Below are 21,141 nucleotides of genomic sequence, written 5' to 3'. Positions count from 1 at the left end.
TAAAATTGTAAAATGACAGTGCTTCTTTTGCAATATTGGCCACATGGGGGCGCTACATTTTTTACAATTTTACATTAGCCAAGTGTTCATGTCACTTTTATCCTGCATACATCAAAGCAATGCTCTCTCGTTTGTTGTCCTTCCCTTAATTCATAGGCTGCTGAATCTTTATATCCAAAGACTGCCCAAGAAATTAGACCGCACCATAAACAAAGCAGTCTATGGAGGCAATCAGTTTGACCTGGTTTTGTTCTACAACACAGGTTAGACCTGTAATGTGTTTACAATACACTGTGGAAATAGCATGCCACACATAATGGTTTGGCACAGTGCTTTTTAAAGTGGGGTCTGGGAACCTTGAGGTGGTTCCAGAGGATGGCCAGGAAAAAGGGTAATTTATTTTCACTATAGCAGTAATGAAAGAAAGACACTTCTACAATATGTTGTTGGCATTTCTTTAATAAACATTTGCCAAAGGGGTGGAGGGGAGGGGACAAAATCATTTTAGTACAAAAAAAGACGTTTGTTGGTCTCCTTTTTTAACTGGGGTTATGTGTTTGTTTTGCTTATGATTTTACAATGGCTATTGGCAAAAAGGCATGTGGAATTTAAAGTGAAACAGCCTTTCTCCATCAAGTCATTCAGTAGCGTCAGTTTTACTGCAGTCATCCAAGTGATACCAGTCTCTGGGACCCACAGTCCTTTTCACCAGACACCTCCCCATCCTGTTACCCTAAGCCATCAACCCAATCAACGGAGGCAAGCAATATTATTTCAACATATTCTTGGCCAAAAAAGTGTCAACTACATTACTGGTCATATTCCTAATTGTGCATATAAAGCACATGATTCATTTTCTTTCATAGCTAAAATAGTTTCCGCCTACTTGAGTCAGTAGTGCAAAACATTAATACTAGTCTGCCCTGGAGCAATTACAGAAAGGCTAAGGTAGAGATTTAAAATGTACCTGGCCTGATAAATGTACTGTACACTCAAAAAAGGTAAAAGTTTAATTTAAAAGACAGCAGAATAGATTACAAAAAATATGAAAATGGTATGAGCAAGAAAAGCTCCTTTTCTCCTTTTTGCCGTCCTTCAGCAAAATAATCCAGATAGACGAGGAATACATTGCCTTACACAGATTTAAGTTATTACAAATTGAATGTGCATCTCCAGACCCCCCGGTCTGGCCTGAGAGGCTTTGGGCTCAACATTTGGAGTCCTCCAGTTTACGCCCATTGGCACAAACTGCCAAATCCCGTTTCCACAGTCTATCAGTAGGGCAGGCCTCGCCCCCTGATCGCTGCTGTTGAGTTCACATGCGGGACGAAGCCAAGGGGAAGCGGCGGACCGCCCACCTGGGGAGGGGAACCCCAGGACTGGCCTGGTGCCGGGATGGGTGGGGGAGGGGGTCCACCGTCCTTTCTCCCCATAGCGTGGTTGTACATGTGGATAGCATTGGGGTTGGGCTGTCCCTCCACAGGTAAGGGGCTGTGATTGTACTCAAACCGGTGGTCCTTGTCCCCGCTGAACACCATGCTGCTGGGCCCGGCGGCTCCTGGGGGGTAGGGGTCCTGGTGTGAGGGGCCCGAGGAGGAGCCAGCGGCCTGGCCGGGACCGCTGAACACCTCTCTCAGGGCATGAGGTGGGAGGCCTCCCCCTAACATGTGACCCATGTAGCTGTCCCCAAACCCTGCAGCGCTGAAGGGGGGAAGAGGCGGATGGCTATAATCTCCTCCATATCCCGGCCCTTCTGCGGTGGGGAGAGGTGGGTAGTCTGGCTCTGGGGGTCTCCCTCCGTCGCCTCCGCTTGTAGATGCGATGGGGGGCGCGTGGCCCGTTTTGGGCTCAGTTGGGGGCTGTCGGTAGTCCAGGTCGGCATGCGGAGGTGGCTCTGGAGGCTCAGGAGGTCTCTGGTCTGGAGGGAGGATGGACACTCCACTTACCTCCGACACTGAAAGACAGAGAAATATGATCATGGTTACTGGTTGATATAAAATGGGTGGAATCCAGTTTTGATTCAAAGTTGAATTTTACATTGCATTACGTCATTTAGCAGACGCTTTTGTCCAAAGCGATTTACAATATCACATTTTGTCAACAGAACAGAAAACAACTATGCAACATAATCAATGTCAGCTAAGACATTTTGATGGACTACAGTAGCATCATGTAGAAAGTAGTTTGAGAAGGAATAAGTAACATGTAATATTAATAAGTAGTTTGAGAAGGAATAAGTAAAACAATTTTTTACGAATTTTGAATTTCTGTTTCAGAGCAATACCTAAGATTTCGACTGTCATTAAGAAAATACAGAAAATTAATCACCAAACATTTTTTATAATCGGTTAATCGTTTAGACTAGTTTTAAAGAAAAAAAATATCCCGTTTCAGCTTCTTAAATGTGAATATTTTCAGGGTTTTTTAGTCTTCTATGACACTAAACTGATTGTCTTGGGTTGTGGACTGTTGGTCAGGACAAAAGAAGACATTTGAGGATGTCATCTTGGCCTTTGGAGAAAAAGTGATTGACATTTTTCACCATTTTGTGACATTTTATAGACCAAACGACAAATCAATTAGTCGAGAAAATAACCGACAGATTAGGGCTGCTCATTTAATCGGATTTTAATCTCAATTACAATTTTGGATTCCCACAATTATGAAAACAAGACAATCGAGATCAAACAATTATTATTTGTTACATATTATTTATTTTAGTTAGCCTATCTAAAAACAATAATACTTCCAATACATTCAAAGAACGTTCAAAGACATCCAGTATTAAGGAGAGAAATCTTTTCAAGTTAAATAAATGCATGATGTTGCCAAAGTCAATGAGTAATCGCGTTAAATAATCGTGATCTTATTATCAGTCAAAATAATCGTGATTTTGCCATAATCGAGCAGCCCTACGACAGATTCATCGATATTAAAACATAAACGTTCGTTGCAGCCGTGGTTTGTATGTTCTAGTTACCTGGCGATACCGGGCTGGGCTCTGGGGGCTGTTTGCCCTCGGGAGGCAGAAGCGGTGGTCCTGGGGCTGCAGGGATGGTGGTCTCCGCTCCCTCTGCAATGTCACTGGGCTCCGGCCTCTGAGCCTGCAGCAGCTGAGCCAGCAGCATGGTCATGGCTGTGTGGGTGGCGGCTGCAGCCTCTCCGTCTGGAACACCTGTTGGTGCAGAGACGGCAGACAGAGGAGAAGGAGGCTTGGGCATGGGGGGCGTGCGGGGTACCCCAGCTGGAGCGGCGGGCTGGGGAGGCTTGGTGGGCGCGGGTGCGGGCTGAGGCGGCGGCTCGGCAAGCCTTTCTGGCTCAGTGGGAGCGAGGGCTTTGGAGAGCTGCTGCAGGGTCTCCTGGTTGACCTTGGTGCTCATAGCCTGGACAAACTGGGGCGTGTTGACTGCACCCTTGGGCTGGCCAAGGAAGTTCAGCAGGAGAGTCAGCTGCTCCTGGGTCAGCTGAGAGTTGGGACCCTTTGCGTCTGCACAAAGACACAAATAGGTTATTGTAATGCAGAGTCATGTTATGAGTCAGTGTGTGTAGTCTGGGAAATAACATTTGAATGTGTTTGATCTTTTCACACTACACTCTTTGATATAGCCCCATGTATTGGACTAAAGGATGGATGGATATCTAAAATGACTACACATTAACAACAAAGAACTACACTTCCCTCTCTGATATGGTGGATGCCACAAGAATGGTGCAGCACATCCATTCTACATTAGATTACTATTGATTACACTGCTGGGACATGTATTCTTGCCCAATTCAGTATTGTATGCCCAGAAGGTCTACTTGACCGAATGCTTGGTTTTATTAAAGAAACTCTCATGGGTGAGTGGGCGATCACCTGGTAAAGTGCGTACCACAAAGGCCTTAGTCCTTCCCACGACCAGCCCGGGTTTGAAACCAACCCGTGGCCCTTTGATCTCTCTCGCTTATCTTTCCTGCCTACCTACTGCCCTGTCAAATAAAGGTGACAATGCCCCAAAACAATCATCTTAAAAAGAAACTTGCATGGACCTGTGACTGTAGAAGATTTGTTTCCACAATATGTCAAATGAAAACCTGGGGCCGGTTGCACCAACTGGTCTTAACTATGCCTGGTCGTAACTCCTACGTCGGTCTTAGTTAAGACCATGGACTTACGCCTGTTGCACCAACACGGCTTATGTCTGGTCTTAACTATGCTGGTCGTAGCAATGCGAATGTGTGCAATGTGAATTGCCAGGGAATGCACCCTGATTGGATGATGTTGCAAAAAATGTGCCTCGCGACCTGCTTGGAGCACTGAGCCACTACGCTCTCTCAGCCACTACTGTAAAACACCCTCCCTCCTCCCACCCTCCCTCGCTCCGGGGGAAAAATGGCAGCGATTGAGCCAGAAAGACAGTCTGAATTAAATTGAATGTAACGTTCCCAATTCTATGTATTACATTCTAAAAAATTAACGGCAACATTTTGGAAGGCTAAGCCACACAACTAGTTAGTTATAATCTAACGTCGTGCTTTCAAAGACGGCGAACTGGCGGTGTTACGACGATGACGGTCAAAAAGGTCTCCGCGGAGATCTCTGTTACAGGCAGGCTCTACGCCTCCTCCTGACCAGGCGTAGGTCGTAGTGAAAATAAGGCTTAAGCCGTCTTGGTGCAACCGGTGTAGCTGTTAGGTCGTAAAGTTATGACCAACTTAGCTTAAGACCAGTGTAAGACCAGTTGGTGCAACCGGCCCCTGACCAACATAGATATGTGGCAGACTAGATCTCCACTCACCCAGCAGTGCAGAAGCAGCCACAGTCTGGGCTTTGGTGCCTCCAGGAGCAGGGAAGCCCTGAGGAGTGTTGCTGCGGCTGTCATCAAGGCCCAGCTCTTTACGGGGAGCCTTAGGTGCTGCCATCTCCTCTGGCATCTGCTTCTGTCGCCGACGTTTCTTACTCCACAACTCGTGACAGTCCTGCCACAGGGGAAGGCTACAGAGAACAGAGAACATGTTGGCATTTGGTAGCTTTGATACGTTGACCATAAGAGCCCCAGGCTCAGCATGGTGACATAGTGACCAGGCTCAGCATGATGACATAGTGACCAGGCTCAGCATGGTGACATAGTGACCAGGCTCAGCATGGTGACATAGTGACCAGGCTCAGCATGGTGACATGGTGACCAGGCTCAGCATGGTGACATAGTGACCAGGCTCAGCATGGTGACATAGTGACCAGGCTCAGCATGGTGACATGGTGACCAGGCTCAGCATGGTGACATAGTGACCAGGCTCAGCATGGTGACATGGTGACCAGGCTCAGCATGGTGACATAGTGACCAGGCTCAGCATGGTGACATAGTGACCAGGCTCAGCATGGTGACATAGTGACCAGGCTCAGCATGGTGACATGGTGACCAGGCTCAGCATGGTGACATAGTGACCAGGCTCAGCATGGTGACATGCTGACATAGTGACCAGGCTCAGCATGGTGACATAGTGACCAGGCTCAGCATGGTGACATGGTGACCAGGCTCAGCATGGTGACATGGTGACCAGGCTCAGCATGGTGACATGGTGACCAGGCTCAGCATGGTGACATAGTGACCAGGCTCGCATGGTGACATAGTGACCAGGCTCAGCATGGTGACATAGTGACCAGGCTCAGCATGGTGACATGGTGACCAGGCTCATCATGGTGACATAGTGACCAGGCTCGCATGGTGACATAGTGACCAGGCTCAGCATGGTGACATGGTGACCAGGCTCAGCATGGTGACATGGTGACCAGGGCATGGTGACATAGTGACCAGGCTCGCATGGTGACATAGTGACCAGGCTCAGCATGGTGACATGGTGACCAGGCTCAGCATGGTGACATGGTGACCAGGCTCAGCATGGTGACATGGTGACCAGGCTCAGCATGGTGACATGGTGACCAGGCTCAGCATGGTGACATGGTGACCAGGCTCAGCATGGTGACATGGTGACCAGGCTCAGCATGGTGACATGGTGAACAGGCTCAGCATGGTGACATGGTGACCAGGCTCAGCATGGTGACCAGGCTCAGCATGGTGACATGGTGACCAGGCTCAGCATGGTGACATGGTGACCAGGCTCAGCATGGTGACATAGTGACCAGGCTCGCATGGTGACATAGTGACCAGGCTCAGCATGGTGACATGGTGACCAGGCTCAGCATGGTGACATGGTGACCAGGGCATGGTGACATAGTGACCAGGCTCGCATGGTGACATAGTGACCAGGCTCAGCATGGTGACATGGTGACCAGGCTCAGCATGGTGACATGGTGACCAGGCTCAGCATGGTGACATAGTGACCAGGCTCAGCATGGTGACATGGTGACCAGGCTCAGCATGGTGACATGGTGACCAGGCTCAGCATGGTGACATGGTGACCAGGCTCAGCATGGTGACATGGTGACCAGGCTCAGCATGGTGACATGGTGACCAGGCTCATCATGGTGACATAGTGACCAGGCTCGCATGGTGACATAGTGACCAGGCTCAGCATGGTGACATGGTGACCAGGCTCAGCATGGTGACATGGTGACCAGGGCATGGTGACATAGTGACCAGGCTCAGCATGGTGACATGGTGACCAGGCTCAGCATGGTGACATGGTGACCAGGCTCAGCATGGTGACATAGTGACCAGGCTCAGCATGGTGACATGGTGACCAGGCTCAGCATGGTGACATGGTGACCAGGCTCAGCATGGTGACATGGTGACCAGGCTCAGCATGGTGACATGGTGACCAGGCTCAGCATGGTGACATGGTGACCAGGCTCAGCATGGTGACATGGTGACCAGGCTCAGCATGGTGACATGGTGAACAGGCTCAGCATGGTGACATGGTGACCAGGCTCAGCATGGTGACCAGGCTCAGCATGGTGACATGGTGACCAGGCTCAGCATGGTGACATGGTGACCAGGCTCAGCATGGTGACATGGTGACCAGGCTCAGCATGGTGACATGGTGACCAGGCTCAGCATGGTGACATGGTGACCAGGCTCAGCATGGTGACATGGTGACCAGGCTCAGCATGGTGACATGGTGAACAGGCTCAGCATGGTGACATGGTGACCAGGCTCAGCATGGTGACATGGTGACCAGGCTTAGCATGGTGACATGGTGACCAGGCTCAGCATGGTGACATGGTGACCAGGCTCAGCATGGTGACACAACATGAACTGTAACATACTCTGGTGGTGCCATCTTGTCTGGGTCCACGTCCTTGAGGAAATCGCTGCCCAGTGCTTGTTCAGCTGTGCAGCGTTTGCTGGGGTCCAGGTTTAGCATGTGGTCAAACAGGTCCAGGGCTAATGGAGGGATACTGACCAATGACAGAAACACAAAATCTTAGAACAATGAACTGCCCAGTCCTTAATACAACGAATGAGCTCTGTTGTTATCAAACAGCTTGTACATAAACTTACAAAGAATACTCCTCCCGTAATCGCCTCCGGTACTGTTTCTTTGGTTTCATGGTGTTGAAGAAGGGAAGCTTTATTACATCTGGCCAGACAGCAGGACAGGGGCTACCGCAGATTCGGCTAAAGGAGAGAGATATTCAATAATAAGCAGAATATAACAGTACATAAAATGACCAGCAATAGTTTATAAACGTTGAGGTTACAGTTGCTTCAGAATGAGATTATGACTAAATCAATGATACCCTTTCAATTAATTTATCACTTTTACCATTCCGTTTGTGAAAATGGGATTCTGCTGGCACTCTTGCTAATTATACAACTGTGATTTTTATTTTATTTTCATATGTTTGGAATGGAGCGGAAAACCTGTTCCCGTGCAAATTGTGTCAAAATTGTGCTGTACGGAAAGTATTGTGTTATTAGTTAATGGCTCAGTCTACTGTAATGGCACACATTTGCCTGCTGTGCTTGTTTGTGTCTGCCTGCCGTATGGCCATCACTAACTCACTCTCTCTCACACACACACACAACTTGTGTGTGTGCGACACACAACCAGTGCTTGCACAGTGCTTCATGGATAGGGTGGTAGATTCTATTACATCCTCACTCCAAATAATGTGCTCCTGGATTGCTTTTGCAACATACAAGATCACCAAAACTGCCCTCTTGTTTTGGCTCATTTTTCCTGCTTTACAACGCTTCAACTTACCTGATCAGCTCTAATTGGGCCAGCTCCTGATTTGCTTGAAAGATGGGTTTCTTTGTGAACAGCTCTCCCAGAATGCATCTAGGATGGATCAAACATTCATGCCATTTATGATTACACTCTCAAAAAATGGCACAGAATGGAAAATAAAGTAACGCACAGTGAAGCCGTGTTAATTTCGGTCTTGCTCTTACCCGCAGCTCCACACGTCAATAGCAGGTGTGTACCTCTCTTCTCCCAGGAGCAACTCTGGAGGACGGTACCATAGTGTGATCACCTTATTGGTGTATGGTCGACTGAAAAGGAGAACACAGGGGAAATCTGTCCATCAGTACAATCATACAGAAGAATGCAAATAATGCTGTACATGGATCTTTGATGAGGCAAAAGAGCTTACAGTTGTAGTACATTAAGGAAAAGTACAGTAGAGCTGCAATTAATGATTATTTTCATTGTCGATTAATGATGATTATTCTCTCAATTCATAGATTCGTTGTTTGGTCTATAAAATGGTGAAAAATGTCAATCAGTGTTTCCCAAAGCCCAACATGACGTTGTCAGATGTCTTGTTTTGTCTACAACCCAAAGATATTCAGTTTACTGTCACAGAGAAGTAAAGAAACCAGAAAATATTCACATTTAAGAAACTGGAATCAGAGAAGTTGGAGTTAAAACATAAAATAAATAGATAAATAATAACTCAAACCGATGAACTCAAATAGTTGCCAATTAATTGAATAGTTGACACCTAATCAAGTAATCATTGCAGCACTAAAGTACAGTAGTCAAATCTATCAGGTCTATAGCCTATAGGACGGCTCACCTCTCTTCCGAGTTATATAGTCGAGCCAGGCCAAAATCTGCAAGCTTTATCTGACCCCTGGTGAGGAAGAAGAAAAAAAACATTTAGCCCATCACATCTGGCGAGGAAACATTTCTGTCACTCTATAATAAAGAGGCATTGCAGCATTGTTTGATGTTGTGAAGGATTCACTTGTTGACTCACTTGTTGTTGAGCAGGATGTTGGAGCACTTGATATCTCTATGCAGAAAGTTCTTCTTGTGGCAGTAATCAAGACCCTCCAGCAACTGTCTCATGAAAGACTTGATGTGGGTCTCGTTGAAGTGGACCAGGCCAGACTCCAGCAAACCCATCAGGTCGTGGTCCATGTATTCAAATACAAGATAGAAAGCACCTGGGATGGAAGGAATAAAGATGTAAATTAGTTATCAGAAAGAATATGTATCGTTATACAAAATGTTGATTTTCTTTTCTTTTCGACAGTTGCAGGGTTTTGCCTGGGTCAGAATTAGGGATGTGCGCGACGAGTCGTTTAATCGTTTAACCGCCTACTCATTTATTAACCCTTTAGTATTTTACTAGTCGGTTAAACGCTGCATCTTGTTCTTCACGCCTCCGCCTCGTTGTAAACAGGCTGAGCAGCATCTAACTCTGAATTAACTAATAATTTAGCCAATTGTATGTAACATACCAAATAAAAGCAAACGGCAATGTGTAAGAATGCAACGCCATGTAACTGGCTCGTTAAGTCTCGCATTCCAGGGAATTACATTAACGTCTGCGGGTCTTATTGACGTTAGTGGCTCGAGCGCAACTCGGAGGAGAGAAAACTATCTGAAGCTTTCTTTGTTGTCGTCCAGGTATGTTTCACAAGAAAATGCTCGTCATTGTCGACGATAACGTTATCTGACCTGGCTAACAGTGGATACTCGCTTGCTTGCTGTGTACCGGCTCAAAGTAGTAGGCTACGTTCTTTATTTTACCCCCTTCACTGTCCGCTCCAAAAACAACTCTCTTATTTTGCGCCGTGACCGCCGGAAGTCTTAAAAGGACCCGGAAGAATTTGGCCCACTGTAAGGTCTGAACATAAGGTGAATACTTTGATATAAAAACCAATAAACGGGGCAACTCCAATCTTGAACAATCTCAGCATGAGACGCCAGCACTATTATTCTTCTGCTTCCAGCATAACCTAGCGTCAAGCGCCCCCACAACAACACACACACTTCCGTTTCCTGTCTTCAGCATAAGAGCCTACAGTGCATTGGCTGTCTAGAACGTAAACATAAATTATATAGCACCTTCATAAAAATAGCTTACACAATCATGCAAGACACGCTGGAACTCCGTCCTACAACATTATTCATAATAAATGCCATGCATTGCATTGGCAAACTTATCAGAAATGTATTTCTCTTTAATTTGTTCACCTTTATTCAGTCAGTTGTTGTTACATCAATATAATTTAAATTACGGTAACAGCTTGTACTGAATGTTTGGGCTAAAATAGCTCCTAAATACACAAAACATTTGCGTTTTAAACTTTTAATTTAATATGTATATTAAATTGCGAGTTTTCTTGCTTATAGACTAGTCGCAAATACAATTTGAGACTAGTCGGCGGGAAATTAGTCAAAATTCCCATCCTAGTCAGAATGGGCCTTTGGGGGGTGACTACACACTGTTATGGATACATTTGTCTTTTGGATTATAATCGAGGTTATCCTGAACAAAATCAGTCATTGTCAGAACTTATGGAGCAATGTGTTTTCACAGCACCCCATGTTTCAGAAAGGTAACCATTTGATGGTACACATGTGAGAACTTTGAAATTCTCAAAAAATGCTTGCTTTTGAGTTGGTGTGTACTGTGTAGTCCGTTGCCCTGATCTCAGATATATCAGTCATTGTCAGGATTTTTTGATCTTGGGCCTTTGGGGGGTGGCTAAAACCTCTTTAGATTGTGACAAAATGTCCTCTATGGAGGAAAAGCCCTGAGCACTGTATGGTGCGTCGTGATCACACAGGCATAAGAGCCACTGAGTGTCTTACTCGTAGGGAAAAGCACATACCTTTGTCGGTCTTGAAGTCCAGAGCATCCTCCTTGTCTGTGACAATCTCCTTCATGTTTATGATGCTCTTGTGGTTGAGTTGTCGCAAAATCTTGATCTCTCTGATGGCTGTGATTGGGAATCCCTCCTTTTCATTGTCCAGTCGAACCTTCTTCAAAGCAACCATTTCAGCTGCAGGATAGAAGAAGGAACCGAATGTCAAGAATAGATCATGGAATGATCTGGTCTTTAACAGATTCTCATTCATGCCAACTCCTACTCTTTGCCATCATGACAATTGATTGTGTTAAAAATGTCATCACTTGCTTCACTGTAGCATTACATAACACAAGTTTGCAGGTCGTGGTGCTTTACAATACACACACCCGGAGGGCCAAAGCAATCTACAACAGTCCAATGCAAAAAGTGAACACACACCCACACACAGCCATGCCACGTGATTAAATAGCTGTGACTGAGTTTTAGTCCATTTGATACTTTTTAGCCTTGCTCTTGCTCACACACTTGCTTGTTTACTTTGTTGGCTGCCTGTCTTCTGCCGCGTTCACGTCGTATTCACATCGTATAGGAAACAGAAGCAGAAAAACGTGATTCTGTTGCTTCGGCTTGAAAGCATTAATTTGTTTTACTCATGTTTAAAAATCTTAAATTACTGCAAATACTTGCTTTATGGTAGATTTTATTTGTGTCAATATAACTGAACTTTAGATTTTTATTACAACCAACATCAGTGGATTCTCTGCTATGTTTACTGCTTGTATTGAAAGACTTCTGAAGATTTGTGACCAGGGGGAAGGGGGGGTATCGGTTTCAGTTAGTATTCACTGAAAATCAGATATGACATGAATGCATCAGGCAATGTAGAAATGAGAAAATCAGATGTAGGACCGTCTCATTGTAGTATGAGTGTCGCTGTGTGTTGAAATACACATGTGGTTTAATGGCTGTTTTCCTTCAATTGTTGGAGATTGATTTGATAGCACTGCCTGCAAATTTGAGGTAAAAGGTGAAACTCTACAGTGAATCAAGTGTTGAAAGTTTGAACACAATCATGACAACATCTAGGAAAATAAGGCCAAGGTTCAAAATAAGCAGATTTATCCTTTAACCCATTGATACCTGATGCAGCATTTGCGTGTATATCCCTCATTTGTGTGCGTATCCCTTTAAGACGCGGTTTGCGGTCTTAAAGGGATACACACACAAATGCTGCGTCGGGTATCAATGGGTTAACACACTCACCAGTGTCTTTGTCTTTAGCCTTGTACACCTGACCGTACGTTCCCTCCCCCGTGATTCCAATGATCTCAAACTTGTCCACACAGCGTTTGCCCCAGTCGATCTCCGTCTCCTTAATCTCACCAAACCGCGGCCCGCAAATTCTGGGGATTATGGATAAAAACAAAACACCAGATCAAAGGACGCACAGTAACCAAACAACAATCAGTGACAGAGTGTAACATCAGTATAAAAGTATGAAATGGCACAAAATGCACCACAGACATACTTAGGCCTGCGGCGAAGTGTTTGGGTCTTTTTCTCCTCAGGTGGGCTGTGCGGGGAAGACGCTGTGCAACCAGGAAGCTCAGGGGGGAGGGGCAAGTCAGTCAGAAGTTGACGGGCTTTTCGCTCTGGCTTTTTCTTCCCTGAGAGCGAGCTGTCCTTCAGGCTGATGATGGTGGTGGTGGGGGAGGAGAGAAGGCAAAACAGAGTGAGACTAATCCCCAGCAGTCAAGTCTAAAGGAAAATGCACATTCAAATGACAGTGCAGCCATACCTTTCTCCTTTTTCTATGTGCTCTAGAACTGTCGGGGGCAATGGTAGAGTTGGTAGTGTAGAGAGGACAGGGCCAGGGGCTCGCTCCTTGTCTTTTCCCTGTCCAGACGCTGCTGCTTTCCTCTTGTCTCGATGTACAGAGTTGTCCTTCCCCTTTGCATCTCTTTCTCTGTCCCTGCTCGGCTGGTGCTCAGCGGTCCTCTTGGGGGGCCGGTCAGAGGGGGAGTGAGGCTGGCTGGCTGTGGGGGTTCTGGGACCCTTCTCGGGTTGTGACGGTGGAGAGGGTGGGCGGCCCTTCCTGGATGTGTGATTAGACTTGGGACTGGCCTGGTGAGCAGATGAGGAGCCCTTGGTGGGAGTAGAGGTGTTGCTGGAGCCCTTGGCCTTGGCAGCGGCAGCGGCTTCGGCAGCTTTAGCCTTCTTCTGCTTGCTGAGCTCAGCGGCGAGACTGTTTTTGAAGGTGATGGTGCTCGGCGAAAGGCTCGAGGGGCGACTGCGGGAGCGAGAGTGGCGGTGGCGGCTGTGAGAACGTGAATGCCTTGTCGATGAGTATGGACTTTTGCTACGTGACCTGGCGGATCGCCTGGACAGGAAAGACAACCATATACCTTTTTAGATTTTGTTTCTATATCATATCACAAATCAAGTCACAGCATTCAGTCTCAGTTTAGTTTACTTGCCCATGCCTCGTGTTAAAAATGTAATTGCTAGATATCTAATGTCTATATCGGCTGACTGAATACTAAAATAGAGGCAGTGAAGTCTCTGGTGCCCTGAACTGAGAACATAAGGGCAACATAAGCATATCAAGCAAGGCAAGCATTACACCATCGAATTGAGTAACACATCACGTGCAAAGATTTTTTAAGCTAAACAGACCATCTGGTCTGAGACTTTTGGAAAAGCATGCCAGCAATATTGCAAGCAAACATACAAGCCTCATTCATACAAATGTTATTTGACTTTATCCTCGTTTTGGTCGCACAATTAGCCAGTGATGTAGAAAATCAATGCTATAACCAGCCAGGCAATTTTCCAAAATCACAAATTTGTCTTGAATTTGATTATAATATACGAGGCACACAAATCTCAAGTAAGCCTTAGTTATTAGCAAATTATGTGAATACAGCAATTAGAATAGCCAACAGATGAAACACACAAGTCTTGTTTTATGATAAGAACTCACCTGACATCTGGACTTGGGCTTAGTGACTTCCTGTATGGACTTCTTGATCTCCTGCGGTTTGCATAAGGACTTGAAGCAACCTCCCCTTGTTCATATGGACTATGTCGGCCATAACTCGGTGACCTGCGCCAATTCACTGGGCTGACAGGGGACCGCTTTCTTTTGTTACTTGAGTATGAACTGGGTGACTTTGAAACGTTGTAGGCCCCATAAAGCTCTGCATCCCGGCCGTAATATGTTGAACTAGGAGACAGTCTTTTGCTCCCATAAGTCGGGCTTCTTCTAGGTAGCAGCTGGTTATAACCACCAGGAGACTGATAGTTGTATGGATATGATGTCCCATAGGGACTTTCTGCTTTCAAACCAGGACTCCTCCTGTATGCCCTGAGGTCTTCACGGTCCTCTCTGTAAGATTGTGGAGCATCTCTGTATGCAGATGGGGGCTCTTTGTCAGATCTCTCAGATCTGGTTTTACTTCTGTGGCTTTTTGAATCCCTTTTATCCACAGACACCGGGGGCTGAGCTGCAGGAGTCTTTTTGCCATTTCTGTCATTGCTCCTTGTAGTGTCCCGGTTGTTTTTAGAGCCACTTATACTACCTCCACTCCGAGCTTTCGACGAGTCTCTCTCTCGACTCTGACGGTCCTTTTTTCTTGGTTCCTTCTCCTGCCTGCTCCTCTCTGATGGTCCCCTGGTTTGCTCATCCTTCGTGGGGTGCACTACACCCCGATCCCTCGGGTGACCTCTGACTGGGGATGCTGGTCCGTTGTATTCGCCCAAGTCAACATCACTGAGTCGGTCCACCGAGAGCCTATCAGCATGTGGGTCAAGTTTAGGAGAGGGGCTCCCAGAAAAGCGCTCTGACTGGGAGCTCACGTCATCATACTCTACCAAAGTCCGAAGTTCCCCCTCTCTTTCAAAAGTGCCTTTTCGTTCACCAGGCTGGCCTGGCGCACCGGTGTGCCACTTGTCTCTTTGCCTGGCCCGTCCCCGGCCTCTCTTTTTACGATTCACCGATGACCGCCTCTTGTCACGGTGTCTCTCTCGCTGAACAGCACCGCTTCCAGGTTTACTGCGCCTGTCCTGTCTATTAGCATTTCTCTGTGCATTGGGACTCCTTCCCCGACCCTCGCGAAGCACCTCTGAATTAGGCATTTATCTATGAAATGTCAAATAAAGCCACGTTTAGGAGCGATATTTACCTTATATATGTTGCTGTTGCACTGTAGTACAAAACATTTGGCTAGCTCGGTAGTCGGTAGCAAGCTAGTTAGCTAACGTCACAGCAATTGCACAATTACATTGCCAGCCAGCTAACGTTAGCTAAATCACGAGCCTAACGTTAGCATTCCAAAGCTAACTCGCTGGAGGCTCGTCACTAACCATCTGAAGTGTGTTATTCCCGATGATAATCCATCACACTCCGCATCCACCAAGGTCCACGGTCCGATTAAATCCACAATAAAGTGTTTAGTTACGGTGCAAACCCATAATCAACCATTGTATTCCCGGGCTGAACATCTCCCAGATTTGCTAGCTAATGCTAGTCAATGTAGCCAGCTAGCCGTCGCTGTGGCTAGTGCCCTGCTAGACAGTCGCATTCCATTTCATGCTCAAAGCACAGGCCTGAAAGAGCCTCCACTTTTAAAAGCCAGTTCTTTCGAAATGTTGCAGTTCACGTAAACATTTAAATCCATTCGCCAAATAAAGTTAAAGTAGGAGGAAAAAACTATTTCTCATCCCCATCAACTTCTTCACGCCTTCCATCACACTCCAATGTGTGCAACAAGGAAGTGACTAGCACGCGAGTTGACTGGATAGCCACCGCTAGCTAGCGGCTAGCAGTTTAGCCAGCTAGCCTTCTTTCTCCTTGCGTGGAGGAGTTCAAGTCAACTCCGGTTAGATGCAATAAAACAATGCCATTCAAAAACACATCTGCTCCCACGTATCCTGTCGAATTGGTGCTCCTTTTGGCAACCGCATTGTCAAGGAAAACAGAACGCGCCTTTTAGGGTCAAATGGCCAAACAAGTATTCATTTAATGTATATCAAAATATTAGAACTTTATTCGCAAAGTAGCTAGCGTTACAGCTCGCCTGGGCCCCGAGAGCTTTCAAACTGTAGGCCTTGTGCGTCGGTGTTAACCAATGATACCCGTATGCGTAATCCAGATCAGCGGTTACGTCACCTGCAAAGGAAACCCCTGCTTTCACTCCGCAGAAAAACTGTAATGTTATAATGTAACTGTACACAACACAACTGAGAGTGGACAAGACTGTTACAATGTAATGAGAATGGACAAGCACATTACAATACAATGTAACTGTAATACACAAAATACACAACTGAGAGTGGACAAGCATGTTACAATGTAACTTACACAAATACACAACTGAGCACATTTATGGGAATATTGTAAATGTGTACTCTACATGTTTACAGTTTATTATATAAATAGGCCTACATGTAGCTTAATATTTGATTCGTGTATTTTATGAGAATTTGTTTATTGTATTCTTTAGTTTTGATCTGTTTTTGCTTTTGTTTGTTTTTTTACTTCTTTTACAAGTTCAAAATAAAGATGATCAAATCAAATATAATAGGGAACTTGTGAAAACGTCATAGCTTTTTTAGTCTTTTTTTGTAACTATGCCAGTGGTGTAGGGTAGTCATGAGGACCCCAGTGCAAGCAATTCGCTTATATTTTGACATTCTGAGTGAGAGCAGAATTAGCTCAAGAGTTTGATGTATTATGCATTTCGTGTTAAGGTTGTGTGAACTGTCGCAGTTTTTACAGCGTCAGCCAGCTAGAGAGCCGTTGCCACCCAGTTGTTTACCAAAATGCAGCTCAGCTGATCCCTGTATAGACCAGACCAGCACATCCGGGTAATTTGCAAAACATGAAGGCCGCGCCCCTTTTTAGGGGACAACACAAACCACTCGCGTTGACTTCAATGTAAAATAGCAGTAAAACAAAAATCAATAGAAAAATAACAGAATTAATTTAGTTTATAAATGACCCAAAGACACCATGACATGACAATATATTTCAACTCGGCCGGCCATAGAATGTGCAATAATATATGATTTATATGAACGCTGTATCCAGTTTCCACCAAGTTACATGCATCGTCCACATTGACTGTGTCACCCCTACTCTATTAAAAATATATATCACAGATCCGGTTTTTATTTATTTATTGTTAGTGAAACTAACAACACAGCAACTCTTCGGCATATCTCTAAAAATTAAACCATTTTAAATAGTTTGTTTGAAGTGGTTTCGGCTTCTTGTGCAGTCTTTTACTATGGTGGGTTTCCCCTAAAAAGGGGCACGGCCTTGGCGGTGGACGCTTGAAGACGCGGCGCAGTTCTGGTCTATCCACCTTATTTTCGAATGCCCCGCTGTAAAATAATTATTCTACTTGATTTGAAAACTCTGCAGGCAAGATGGCCGCCTATACTCCCTTGTACCCTGGCTGAATTCCTAGCCCATTTAACTAACATAACTTGGCCGATAAGTATGTAACATACCAAATAAAACAAACAGTAATGGCTGAGTTTCCCAACAAAGAAGCTTCTTAAGAGTTAAGAAGCTTCTTAAGGAGTTAAGAAGGCTCCAAAGAAGTGTTTCCCAAACGCCTTCTTAACAGAAGAGAGAGAGAGAGAAAAAAAAAAAGCTCTTAAGAAGCATCTTAACTGGAGCTGTCCACCATCTCGATGTGAGAGGTCCTCTGCGGCCCACTAGATGGCACTCTGAGCCCACCAGTGGGCCACGACCCAGTGGTTGAGAAACACTGTTGTAGAATAACCTAATCGTGGTCATGTTAAACAAGAACTTCTTCTATTAAACATTATTTATTTCAGACGTGGACTGCAGTTCAAATTGCTTTATATACACAGCATACAGTACAACAAAATTGCGAGAAACACTACAGAATTTAAGCGACCTTGGGTTCTGTGAAAGGTGCTATATAAATCCACAACATTCTTATTATAAAAGGAATCCATTCTGATTAGAGGAATATAGCCTACGGTAAAAGATTTAAAACACAAGTAACCATACATACAGGGGAGATTTTCAAGTGTTCCCCAATTTTAAACACTAAAGGGTGCATGAAAGAAAGGAAAAAGGGAAAAACACAAGAGGAACAGTGGACAGGAGTATCTCCTTTTGCCTGACGCGGCTGGATCTGCCAGTGTTTCGTCATTAAGAAGGTGTTAAGAATGCCCCAGACCCTTCTTACAAAATCTTCTTAACGAAAGATCATCTTAGCGCTAAGAAGCTTTTGGGAAACGCAGCCTTCTTAACGGAAGATAATTTTAGGCTAAGAAGCAATCGGGAAACGCATTGGCTTCGTTGGCTTCTTACGGGAGCCTTAAAAGGGTCAAAGAAGCTTCTTAGCGCTAAGAAGCTTTTGGGAAACGCATGCCTTCGTCAAGTCAAGTCAAGTCAAGTTTATTTGTATAGCACATTTCATACACAGAGGCAATTCAAAGTGCTTCACATAAAATGGTTGACAGGAAAATAAAAGAATAAAAGAAGAGAATAAAATCGACATAAAAAAAAAAAATCCATATGGAAACAGTGTTACTCGAAATGGTTAAAAGTTATATCAATTTGGTCATTCAGTGGCGTTTTATTGCCATGTAACATAGCTAGCTAGCCGCTAACATTAGGCGATTACACATGATGCATTGCGCTCTTAAAGGGATATTTATCAACAAGATTTTTGACAAGCTGGACCTGATTAGTGATTTGCTCCGTTCGCCTGCAGCTTTGAAACATTACAGACGGGTGTCAAGCTGTCAGCAACAAGGCTGGGAGGATCACACCGGAAGAAGCACCCATAGGCATCATGGCCGCTAGAAATAGGCCCAATGATCCCAACACCAGGCTACTGCAAGACAGGGCAAGGAGAGCGGGAGAGGCATCACACTTTTAAATGTTTGATTACAGAATGTGTGAAACCCATGACCAAAATAGTCATATATTCTGTTACTAATGGTTGGAACAAACAATGCCTGTTGCTGCAATTGCTCTCCCTGAGCGTGGACATGGATCAAGCCTATAACCAGGGGCGTAGGCAGAAATTCAATTATGGGTGGGCCTGGATAAAATTGGGTGGGCCTGGATAAAATTGGTGGGGCAATTGCATGACGAAATTTTGCACGCAGTCGTCATGCATTAGACTCTGGAGATGATGTGCCCTGCGTTTTTAAGCTACAAAACCATTAGCTAGCAAGGCAGCAGCAAGTTTGTCTCTAGAAAACAACCAATAATTTTTTTTATTTTTTTTTGTGTGGGCCAGGGCAAGAAGTGGGTGGGCCTGTGCCTACCCAGGCCCACCCGTAGAAACGCCCCTGCCTACAACCTTGCGAGGCAGCGATGTGGATGAGCAAGCGAGTGAACATCAGATAGTTTCAGTTTTTCCAAATGAGCTGTCCTAACCTGCTCCGTGGGTCACCGAACAGGCTGAGCGGCATGTCGCTTGATTGGCTCTATTTCTGCTACGCTTCGCGCACAACTCCACCTTCAAACATGATGATGCGAGAGTATTGAACATCGCTCATAGTATATCTGAACAATTATTCAGTGTTAGAGGTGACGAGAGCGAGCCAATGAGAGACAGATGGTTCATCCAATCACCTGCAAGGTATTTTTTGAAGGTACCTACCCTTTGAAACAGTTTCCCGAGTGACTCATTCCCAGATGGTTATGTGAGAAGAAACCATCTGGCAGCATCAGGTTATCAAGCCTAGTCCTAGACCAATAATGTTTTTCAATGGATGTCTCCCATGAATTAGTCTTTTGGATTAATCCCTGTCTGCAGAACCTGTCCATGGTGTGTAGCCTACATGATAAATGATCAGTTATTAATGTGGTCACCTCATGGGTCACACCACTGGGTGACAGTATCATGTCACACACCACCACACTATCACATACCTGCAGTGTGTGCTCATTGCAACACATGATATGATTTTGCTCAAATGCAGATTGACATTCGATGTTGAGACAGACTCTGTCTCAACATCGAATGTCAATCTGCATTTGAGCAAAATCATATGACAGACTAAAGACAAATGTAACAGGTCATCCATCATCTCACTCAAAACCAATCTTTACTCCATCAATACACACATTTTGGCATAAATAATAATAATAATAATAATACATCGGATTTATATAGCGCTTTTCCAAATGCTCAAAGACGCTTCACAATACAAAACAATATAATACCATAACTTAAGAATAGAGAAGAAAAAAATTAAGAAATTAAATAAAAGGTGAGAGAGGAAGGAGTTCATGGGTTGAAAGCAAGGGTGAAAAGGTGGGTTTTGAGGGCGTGTTTAAATGATGACAGAGTGTCTGCTTGACGGATATGGCTGGGGAGGGCGTTCCAGAGGGTGGGGGCAGCTGCCCCCCATAAAATAAAAATAAAGATCTTTTATTTTTTTTGCACTTCTGCTGAGATCCAATTTCTCTTTCAAGGGAGACATGGCCAAGAAGATAGCAGCACACATCAAGATAACATAATCTCCACTTGGAGAGCTTTAGAGCAGTGCGACTGTCAGAAAGAAAGCAACACATTCCAATGGACGACAACTTCCAACAGACTTCTATAGTCTTAGTCTGATTGGGTGGAAGCAGCATGGTGGACTTAGCTCTCTCATTGGTGCCGACCATTTCAGTCGGTGCCGGATGGAAATCCCATTCCGCTCCCTGCAAGCTCTGCATTGGCTCCGACCCGCTCTGACTGTGGCTGCGACCATATTTGGATTTACTTTCCACGCCCCCGTGTTGAATCTGTATGTCTCTGCTGCTGTACGTGTTGAATCTGCCGAGCTCAAATGCCTGCACTGCTGCCTTTGAAACAATAACAACAGCAGCGCTAGTTGCTAGCTCGTTGCTACACGCTGAAAACGATTGATGTGGATTATGTAATGAAGCAGCCTGCATGGTACTTTCGGTGGATGGCTGTAAACAGCCTTTTTCCCCTCTAGTCCACAATAGAAAGCGTCCCCAGCCAGACTCTCCCAGCCCCTTTGCTGGGAGAGTCTGGCAAGCGAGACTACTATAGCCTTAACTCACGCTTTGAACTCTCCAAGAGAAGTAATACAAGTCTTTGAATGCTATTATATGGACAGGAAAGAA

General features: G+C 45.2%; 1 protein-coding gene across 1 annotated transcript; it reads right to left on the bottom strand.

Annotated features, from left to right (window-relative positions):
* Nucleotides 1-489: 489 nt before the first annotated feature.
* Nucleotides 490-15,385, bottom strand: cdk13 (cyclin dependent kinase 13). Its single transcript, XM_083632303.1, has 14 exons — nucleotides 13,984-15,385; nucleotides 12,799-13,380; nucleotides 12,529-12,690; nucleotides 12,264-12,403; nucleotides 11,022-11,192; nucleotides 9,155-9,344; nucleotides 8,972-9,028; nucleotides 8,343-8,444; nucleotides 8,152-8,229; nucleotides 7,446-7,562; nucleotides 7,211-7,342; nucleotides 4,782-4,978; nucleotides 2,981-3,487; nucleotides 490-1,954 (listed from the first exon to the last, which is right to left on the bottom strand). The coding sequence occupies exons 1-14, from the start codon at nucleotides 15,135-15,137 to the stop codon at nucleotides 1,275-1,277; spliced, it is 4,269 nt and encodes a 1,422-aa protein (XP_083488429.1). The 5' UTR covers nucleotides 15,138-15,385; the 3' UTR covers nucleotides 490-1,274.
* Nucleotides 15,386-21,141: the final 5,756 nt, after the last annotated feature.

The sequence above is a fragment of the Poromitra crassiceps genome (assembly GCF_964638095.1).
Source record: "Poromitra crassiceps genome assembly, chromosome: 2".
NCBI classification, from domain to species: domain Eukaryota; kingdom Metazoa; phylum Chordata; class Actinopteri; order Beryciformes; family Melamphaidae; genus Poromitra; species Poromitra crassiceps.
The sequence above is the reverse complement of the archived record's forward strand: the minus strand, read 5'-3'. Positions and strand labels throughout refer to the sequence as shown.

Coding starts and splice junctions, on each gene's coding strand:
- cdk13 (XM_083632303.1), bottom strand. CDS start 15,137: ATGCCTAATTCAGAGGTGCTTCGCGAGGGTCGGGGAAGGAGTCCCAAT. Junction 9,345..11,021: donor GGACTTCAAGACCGACAAAG/GTATGTGCTTTT, acceptor CTTCCATCCCAG/GTGCTTTCTATCTTGTATTT. Junction 1,955..2,980: donor GCCCAGCCCGGTATCGCCAG/GTAACTAGAACA, acceptor TCTGTCTTTCAG/TGTCGGAGGTAAGTGGAGTG.